This window comes from Sus scrofa, chromosome 11 (assembly GCF_054392235.1).
Source record: "Sus scrofa isolate SSC_HxYL_T2T_F1_AM1 chromosome 11, Sscrofa_HxYL_maternal_Yorkshire_Landrace_v2.0, whole genome shotgun sequence".
In the NCBI taxonomy this organism is placed as follows: domain Eukaryota; kingdom Metazoa; phylum Chordata; class Mammalia; order Artiodactyla; family Suidae; genus Sus; species Sus scrofa.
Window position 1 is genome coordinate 3,767,598 of NC_139393.1, and position 9,350 is coordinate 3,776,947.

A 9,350-nucleotide genomic window follows, 5' to 3' on the forward strand; every position below is an offset into this window, starting at 1 on the left:
CAACGAGCATCTTTGGGGTCTGAGTAGGACGCTCAGTGTTGAATCCAATCTCATTCCCTTTCTCAAGACACAACTCCTTTCTAAAACATCTCCAAGTTTAGGGTGAACGCCTTTGTCTGTGAGTGGTGCACAGCTGAGTGCATGAGCACGTGTGTGTGTGTGTGTGTGTGTGTGCGCGCGTGTGTGTGAGAGAGCTGCTTTATGATTCCTGGTGGTGTGCTCAGAGTACTTAAGGCTATGTCTGCCTATAAGACCTCATCTATAGACATAAGGAAATTAAATATTAAAACGCCCCTTTGAAATAACATCAAGGGTCTGACCTCACGCCATAAACGCCAGTGCTCTCACTAATAAAGAAATTCAGCAGGTCTCCACCAGCACCCGCTTCTAGCTGCATCGCTGCAGATGTAAAGGGGGAAGGACCTGCTTGTGCTCTTGGCTCAGATTTGGCTTCCTTTGCCGTCTGTGTATTTCATTACGTCCTTCATATTATTAACATAGGTTGTCATAAGCTTAACTTGCCTTATTCTTTCCTTTACAAAACAAAAAACAAACCTGCAAAGCATATATTCTCGGCTCACTTCTTAGGGAAGCTCTCTGGAAAATGAGAGTTACGCAGAAGTGGCCATGTCTCTGGGAAATATCCTGACACCATGAATCACCTCCTAGTCAAAGCTCGGCTCTTTTGATGAAATACATTGAAGTGCATTTTGCAAAGAGGATATTCTATCAGCCTCAGACCATCAAGCATTCTAGGAACTGCTCCAGTTTATCCTTCAAACTACCGAGGCAAATGGTGACCCTTTCTGAAATAACCGTTTCATCTAAAATAAGAGAAAGCACACAGGTACGTTAACCACTTCTCAAAAATCATCTTGGCACAAAGTGTTCATGATGCGTAAGCTTCCCAGTGTCATTCTGAACACACGTGTCTCGGTCCTACGTCTATAAAGCATCGGTCAAATGACATGAAAAACAACATTTTCTATTATTTTTCTTTACGTGTTCTTTGCTTGGGCCTCCCCATACTGAGGACTGGTTGAACTCCACATTTTTATAACCAAGGTAAAAAAAATCTCTGACAGCCAGGGTCTGGGGTGAGAAACAGACTCTTAGCCAAGACTAGGCAGGACCATTCCTTGGGGACAGCAACACAATAGATTATTTTGTCTTGCTTGAAAGCCGGAGAACCCATATAAAACGAAACCAGAATTGCTTCAGTGTACAGTACAGAAGAGAACATTGGTGGTTGGGGGACAGTTACCATGTCTAGCTATAAAACCAGATTTTAACCTGGAGGTTACGGACAGATTATAAAATGTTAACAGCTGGAGAATCTGCAAAAGATGCGTATCTACACATGGAAAGGTTACAGTTAAGAACTGCTACAACACTGTCTGTTGGCATTTAGTGAAATCTTTCCCTGATCCAGAGGTCTGCACGGTGGGGAAAAAAAAAAAAAAAAGGAAAAAACCTGCTCTACGGAGCTTTTTATTTCTCCCTAAACAAATGATCAAAATCAACCCACCCAACCCAACTCTGCTTGACCGTCCTCGTGGCAGAGACGCACCTCTTCGCATACCCAGCAACTGAAAAGAAGCAGGTTTTCTGCCCATCAGTGGTGTCCATCAGGTATTTACCTGGCTCTTTCAGCTTCTCGATGTTTCCACACAGTGATACAGCAAAGGGTCTTTTTTTTTTTTTTTTTTTTTTTTTTTTTTTTCGGGAAAGGAAAAGCAGGAAAGTGTCAGGGAGAGGAGGGCTCCCCTGGTTCTCCCGGTGTCTCCTGCAGGTGGCTGGACCCTGGCGCAGCCCAATATCCTGGCATGAGGCTTCCTTATAGGTTTGGTGCAGTCCTGCTTTCTGCAAAGGCCAGTGAAGGTGACTTCCGAGAGTTCAGTGCATTAAGGAAAACAAGCAGGAAGAAACATGTTTAAAAAGGTAAAAAAGAAAAAAAAGTGCTTGAAAATAATTCTCGGGGACGGATCTGGAGGGGGAAGCCCTGTGTGCGGTGTGCCCTGTCCGCTGACTCCTGCCCGGCCGGCCGCACAAAGCCCTCCAAGGTCCAGGCTCCCGAGCAGGGCCGGTGGGAAAAGCCTTTCCTTTAGGGGAAGCAACCTTTGCTGCAGTGGTTTCCAGGGGGGAGTTGTATTCCTTGACCTGTGGCCCCTCCACCTCGGCCTCGGAGGCCTTACAACTTTTTGGCACTGTCGTGGCACGCCGCGGCCCGGAGGGTGGTGCCAGCCAAGCCCCGGCTGCTGACCCGCCGGACCAGCACTTTGGACACTGGGATTTTTGTTCTGGGCAGCTCGCTCCGGGCTGGCTGCTGGTGCACCACCGGGTGGCTGGATGGAAGGTTCGCGAGGTGCTTGATGCTGATGGGGATCTTGGAGTCCTTCAGCAAGCTTCCCGGCGTTCGCAGGGGACAGGTGACGGTGACCGGGGACACTGGCTTCAACCGGGACAAGCAGGACGTCTCCTCGCCGGCGGGCAGGGCTGCGGGGCTTCCATCGGGCTCGGCGTAGAGGTCGTAGAGCGCGTCGCCGCTGTCGCTGTCCCGGGGGAGGCCCACCTTCCTCGCGCCGTCCTCCTCGGGCCCGGGGGTGGTGGAGTCCCAGTAGCCCTCGTCGCTGTTGGGGACGCCTTCCTGCGGCTCCTTGTCCGGCTGCTTGGGCTCCTCCTTCGGCTGGAGCTCGGCGGGGATCCGCTGGACCCTCCTGCGCTTGACCGAGGACGCCTCCTTGGCCCCCTCCGCACACCTGGCGTCTTTGGGGGTCTCGGGTGGCACCTGCGCTTCCGGCGCCGCCGCCGCCGCCGCCGTGGCCGCTCCCTCCTGGGGCCCCTGTCCCTGGTCCTCGGTCTGGGAGAGCATGTCCCAGAACTCCTGCACGTAGGAGTCGTCCGCCTCGGCCGGGCTCGCCATCTCCTCCCCGCCTCCCTGGTAGGCCACCACGCCGGGGGGCTTTTTGGCGGGGCCCGGCTGGCCCGGCCCGGGGGCATGCTTGGCACAGCTGGGCCCTGCCTCGTCCTCGGGGTCTGCGATAATATCTCCGCAGCCTGTAAGAGAGTCAAAGCTTTTCAGTGAAGTCACGTCAGAAAACATCAGACAAATACGATCGGCCGATGGGTCGGAGGGCGGATCGACCGAGGAAGGGTCGGGGGCGGCGGGCGCGCGGCCGCCTTCGGAGTCGGCCGGCTGGGCAGTCTCGGCCGGCGCGGCCCCGGGCCCGGCGGCGTCCTCGGCCGGCCGGCCCTCCCCGGCGCGCGGCTCCGGGGCCGCGCGGGGCCGCTCGGCGCGCCCGGGCCCCGCGGCGCCCTCTCCCGGGGCGCAGGCCGGCGCCGGCTCCGGCTCCCCCGCCGCGAGCTCACCTGCTGGCTCCGGCCGGGCATCGGCGCCGGGGCGGTGCGGCTCGCGCGCGGCCGCGGGCGCCTCCTCCTTGACGCACTCCAGGCTGGCGGTGAGCGAGCCCGGCCGCGCCAGCTCGCCCGGGGCCCCCGCGCGCCCCGCCGGCGCAGCATCCTTGGGCCGCCGGTCCTTCCTGCGCCAGCGCACGCCGCCGAGGAGCCCCCGCAGCCCCCGCTTTTGTCTGCCGGCGGCCGGGCCCGCGTCGGCCTGCTCCGCCCTGCCGCTCTCCGGCCGCCCGTTCTTCCGCAGGAGCGAGAAGAAGCTGTGCGACTTGGCCACCGAGGCGCCGGCGGCCGAGCCCGCGCCGCCCGGGGCCGCCCGGGGGGCCGCGGGGCCCGGCCGCGCCCCGTCCCCGCTGCCCGCGCGCGGCTCCTCGCGGCGGCCGCCCTCCAGCACCAGCGCCTCGGCCAGCCCGTCGTGCGTCCGGCTCCGCACCAGCCCCGCGCCCTTCCCGTCCCCTTTGTTTTTGACCCCGAAGATGCTGGGCATCGTGCCACCCGGCTTCCTCTTCTTGAACAGTTTGAAGGCGGCCTTATTAATCTTCCCCGACGGCGGCTCGGCGGCCGGCGGCTCGGCGGCGCGATCACAATGCAAGTCCATGTCTGCCGCGAGGGTCCCGGCCGCGGCCCGCGCCTTCCTCCTGCAGCCCCCCGCGGCCGCGCGCCCGCCGCTGACAGCCGCGCCGCGCCCGCCCGTCTCCATGGAAACCGCGGAGCAGCCTGTCGTCAGCGCGGCCCGCGCCAGGCCACTGTCACCCGCGCTCTAAATCAACCCGAGCCGCGCCGCCGCCGCCACCGCCGCCGCTGCGCAAGGAGCGCGCCTAAAAGGCCGGCTCCCCTCCCGCCGGGGCTTATATAACGCCCTAACCCACTTCGCGGCCGACGCGGCTTTGTGCAGCAGCTTTTCTGTGGCGAGAGCAGGCAGCAGAGCCTCGAGCTGACTGCAGAAATTAGAGCCGTAATCTTGGAAGGCAGATTCCATCCAGCCTCACCCACCTTCCGATCCTCCTCCTGACTTGCTCTTTCCAGAAGCCCAATCGTGGATCACAAAATGCTCCCAAACGGACAAAGAAATGCAGCCCAGCTCGAGCCGCCGATTTCCCTCAACGCCCACCCCGGACTCCATGAGTCTTCATGCCTTTCCCACGCCCTTCATGTCCGTGTTTTCCATTTGGGTACCAAGCCCGGCGGGCACGGAGGGTGTCTGCTTACATCGGTCTTGTCCAGGGCTGAGCGCAGCCTCCAGGTGGCTGTGGAATCTCTATGACTGCGGCTCTGATTCTTGCTACAAAAGCATCGGCCAACAGTCCGATGCCAATCGGCAGCTCTCTGCGATGAAAGTGCAAGTTCCGTGGGGTGGAAGTTGCCCGGTCCTTTGGGACAGCCTTGGCTTTTATCCCAGATTCTAGCTCCTGGGGCTGAGGTCACAGAAGCCACCTCCCAGCCTGCATTTGGTTGCAATGGCCGCAGCTGAGGGTGGAGGGTGATCCTTGGAGTTCAGGGTCTGCCCTGCCTCCTCCAACCGGCAGGACACAGGCCTTACCCCTGCTGCTGACCGCCCCCCCCCCATTTACCATCTCGCAGGGCCCCCGCCCATGGGACAAAGGAGAGCCTGGCCGGGTCCCTGAGTCCCCAGGATATCTCTGCAGCTACTTGGTCTGGGGGAAGGCCCGATCTGGGCATCTTTTCTGTGTTCTGACTATGAAAGTGACTACAAATATCATAACCTTGATACCTAAATTTATGATCGTGGCTGGGGGCTAATCGGCCAAAAAAAAAAAAAAGGAGATTTGGAGTGTGCCCGCCTACTGATATAGGTTTAGTATTATTGAATAAGATTATGTAATACGTATGTAATAGAATTTATTATTCATTAAATCTAATTTAATAATACCTGACATTTACATAGATACAAATATCAATCTTGCCCCTGATCATCTCGAGCTTTGTTTTTTATGGGCTGCCCAGAAGCCTCCAGAACCCTAGTCCCCTGTGGGCTGAAGTTGGAGTTTTACTAAAACATATCGGCCACTTTACACTGTCCAGGTAGCGCAGTGGGTGTGGACCCAGGCCTTGGGGTTATTATTTGCCTGTGGGTTTTGATCAAGGATGCTGCTTTGTGTAACCAAGCCATCAGAGTTTAGATTCAGGAGAGCTTTTCCTTTAAAGCCTGTCTGCTCCCTGCCACTGTTAGCGAGCATCTCTGGTGGGACAGGTGGAGCACTGAGGCCAGACCTGCTGCTCCCATTTCTAGCTGACGCTGTGCTCCGACGAGTCAGGGTCATCGGCCATGGGGGCGAGAACAGGGGTGAAGAACAATAAGGAGAAGCTCCTTGGTTCGTTCTTCACCAACTTTTGGAAGCGAATTGAAAAGCCTTCCATTCTTTTACACACATCACACATGCGCTTCCCTACGTGGGTTCCTGCCTGACTGTGTGGGTCTGAACGAGTTCACGCCTGCGATCGGGGGAACAAAGCAGTCTATAAACACTTCCCTTCCCCATCCCTGAGCCTGGGCGCTGGGAGACGCAAGCCTGCCTCCCCACTGGGGAGCTCCGACCTCTCAGAGCAGCCTCATATGAGCCTCCCTTACTGGGCCTCCAGGGAGAAGTGGCCAGGACTTGGGATGGGTGTCCTTCCCTTGGGACCTGGACCCTCATGCAGAGAGAGAGCAGCCTTCAGTCTGGGGCAGGTGCCCTGGAGGCCCCGAGCTGGAAGGACGCGAGGACCCATCCAAAGGCCTCGGGAAAGGCGAGCTGCAGAAGCCTCGGTGTCAGCGAGGCCCTCAGACGTCCCCAGCTCAAGGGCCTTGTTATGGGGACCAGCAGAGTGGAAACAGGGAGGCCGGCTTACCAGGACCTCACGTGAAGGATCAGACAGGTGGGGACACCCCCTCCCTCCCCAGGGCGCAGGAGCCACAGCGGGGGGCTGATGGTCAGGTTCCGGTCAAGCTGTTGGGTGGCAGACTGAAGTCAAGGCCAATGTCGTGAACCACAACAAAGGCTTACTCATGCTTTCGACTGCTCTTCACTGTGAGGCGTGGGGAACGCGAAGACTACACAAAATGGTGACTTTTCCCCCAAAAGACAGATGGAAACAGTGAGAATCACTTTACCAGAAGCACCTTCCTCTGGGGATATGGTTTCTTCATTTTTTTTTTTTTTTTTTTTTTTGTCTCTTTGCCTTTTCTAGGGCTGCTTCCAAGGCATATGGAGATTCCCAGGCTAGGGGGTCGATTCGGAGCTACAGCTGCCGACTCAGGATCTGAGCTGAGTCTGTGAGCTACACCACAGCCCATGGCAATGCTGGATCCTTAACCCATAGAGCAAGGCCAGGGATCAAACCCGCAACCTCATGGTTCCGAGTCGGATTCGTTAACCACTGCACCACGACGGAAACTCTTCTTTCATTCTTTCTCCTCTAACCTGCTACCGCTCACCCCAATTTAGAGTGAACTTCAGAAAATTCGAGTGGAGAGCAATAGCAGGATGTCCAGAGCGATGCTTCAGGAAAGAGCTCTTCCTAAATGGCAGGATGCATCACAAATATGCACGCACTTGGCTGCCACTGGAGATGTGTGCACGCTGGTCTTTTCTGCACAAGGGAGTGTCTGCCATTGGAGGAGGCTAATCAAAACAAGAAAGCTGCAGAAATGCAGGAGGAATCATGTGTGTGCCCTTCATCCTCACCACTATCACCGTGGTTGTCATCATCACCTTCGCCACCATCATCCCTCTCATCCCCATCACTCTCATCACCTCCACCACCATCTTCATCATCATCACCTTCGTCATCACCGTCTTCATCTTCATAATCATCCCTTTCAACCCCATCACTCTCATCACCTCCACCATCTTCATCATCACCATCTTCGTCATCATCACCATCTCCATCTTTACCGTCATCACCCTCATCCCCATCACTATCATCACCACCATCACCATCTTCATCATCACCTTCGTCATCACCGTCTTCATCATCATCACCATCTCCATCTTCCCCGTCATCACCCTCATCCCCATCACTCATCACCTCCACCATCTTCATCTTCATCATCACCACCATCACCCTCATCCCCATCACTCTCATCACCTCTACCATCTTCATCATCACCATCTTCGTCATCATCACCACCTCCATCTTCACTGTCATCACCCTCATCACCTCCACCATCTTCATCATCACCATCTTTGTCATCATCACCATCTCCATCTTCACCATCATCCCCATCACTCTCATCCCCATCACTCATCACCTCCACCACCATCTTCATCATCATCACCTTCATCATCATCACCATCTCCATCTTCCCCATCATCACCCTCATCCCCATCACTCTCATCACCACCATCACCATCTTCATCATCACCGTCTTCATCATCATCACCATCTCCATCTTCCCCATCATCACCCTCATCCCCATCACTCTCATCACCACCATCACCATCTTCATCATCACCTTCGTCATCACCGTCTTCATCTTCATAATCATCCCTTTCATCCCCATCACTCTCATCACCTCCACCGTCATCATCATCTCCGTCTTCATCATCATCACCATCTCCATCTTCACCATCATCACTCTCATCCCCATCACTCTCATCACCACTGCCGTCACCACCACCATCACTATTGTCATCATCGCCATCACCACCCATTCCTTGTGCCCATGCCACGCATCTGCATTAAGGAGACCACGGGTTCTACTCTAAACTGTTCTTTAAAGGGATAACATTCAATCAGTGAAGTTTAGAAACAGTACTTGACTTGGGATGAACCATGTAGCCCATCTGGACCCCAGCCCCGTCAGAAATGCCAGCTCCCCACTCCTGTCCATCTGCACTCCCACATCCACAATTATCCTGCAAGATGAGCATCCGAATCCCTGTGATGCCAGTGAAGACCCCCGGCCGTGCTCCAACCCAAGGTCCTTGTTCTGAGGAGGACCATCAGGAAGAGCCCCGGCTCTGGGAGCCTTGGCCTTCACCCCAGCGTCCACTCTGTCCTAATTCTAGGCCTGTCCCTGCCCTCCGAAGGGGTCTGTAGGTCTCATACAAGTGAGACTGCAAGGTGGACCACACCATTGCCAGGAGAGAAAGAGAGGCTGCCCCTTGCAGGGTGCCTGGCCCCCCAGAGGTCAGTGCTGCCGGCACGTTCCTGGGTGCTTCTTCCTGGGGAATGGATGCTTTGGGCCAGGGCCACAGGATGAGGGCTAGAGCCACACTCACCTTCTTATGTTTCCTTTTCCGTGTTCATTCCTGACTCTTCCAAACATCAGCCTTCACTGCAGGTTAATAAGCTGTTCTGGGTGTGTTTGTGCGGAGCAGAAACGCTTTTCTGATTAGTTACATGCAGGTGTAAAAAGCCCAGCATGACTCCTGATTTTCCGCATTAACCTGGTGACAACTGGAGCTGCTGAGGGGAGAGAGCTCATCCCACGAGGGCTCCGGAATCCGGGTTGGGGGCTCTGCACTCAGCAGGTCCTCCCTCGATGTCACCTCGGCCAGGCCCCCGTGGATTTCCAGGTGACCCTCGGGCACGGGATCGTGCAACGGAAAACCACGTAAAAGCAAAACGGGCATTTCTGCATAACACTGGGGCACCCGGGTGCGGGGCCAAGCGGCAGCCGGAAATGCTGCATGTGGGCAGTCACCTGTCCGGTGGCTTCTGGGGATGGCCGCCGTCACTGGCGTCCCTCTGCTTCTAGACACATCGTTCGGAACTCTGCCTCCACTTTCACACGTTGTCTGTGTCTTTTCTAATAAGGACACCGGTCACAGTGGGTTAAGGGCTCACCCTACCCCAGCATGACTGCATCTTTTTTTTTTTTTTTTGGCCACACCCTCGGCATATGGAAGTTCCCAGGCCAGGGATCGAACCCATGCCACAGCATCAACCACAGCCACTACAGTGACAACACCAGATACTTAACCCCTGAGCCACAC

General features: G+C 56.0%; 2 protein-coding genes across 4 annotated transcripts; both read right to left on the reverse strand.

Annotated features, from left to right (window-relative positions):
* Window positions 1–1,693: 1,693 nt before the first annotated feature.
* On the reverse strand, window positions 1,694–4,916 carry AMER2 (APC membrane recruitment protein 2). 3 transcript variants are annotated; one of them, XM_084981278.1, is made up of 2 exons: window positions 4,402–4,916; window positions 1,694–3,057 (listed from the first exon to the last, which is right to left on the reverse strand). In XM_084981278.1, the coding sequence occupies exons 1-2, from the start codon at window positions 4,529–4,531 to the stop codon at window positions 2,192–2,194; spliced, it is 996 nt and encodes a 331-aa protein (XP_084837404.1). In that variant the 5' UTR covers window positions 4,532–4,916; the 3' UTR covers window positions 1,694–2,191. The 3 variants fall into 3 exon arrangements, with proteins under 3 accessions (XP_084837404.1, XP_084837403.1, XP_020921133.1); XM_021065474.2 differs by lacking the exon at window positions 4,402–4,916 and adding an exon at window positions 3,370–4,247 and having other exon boundaries at window positions 1,701–3,057; XM_084981277.1 differs by lacking the exon at window positions 4,402–4,916 and having other exon boundaries at window positions 1,699–4,247.
* A 351-nt stretch (window positions 4,917–5,267) lies between these two features.
* Window positions 5,268–8,184, reverse strand: LOC146398477 (uncharacterized). The gene is made up of 2 exons (XM_084981292.1): window positions 7,519–8,184; window positions 5,268–7,394 (listed from the first exon to the last, which is right to left on the reverse strand). Exons 1-2 carry the CDS (start codon window positions 8,051–8,053, stop codon window positions 7,036–7,038), a joined length of 894 nt encoding a protein of 297 aa, XP_084837418.1. The 5' UTR covers window positions 8,054–8,184; the 3' UTR covers window positions 5,268–7,035.
* Between the last annotated feature and the right edge of the window lie 1,166 nt (window positions 8,185–9,350).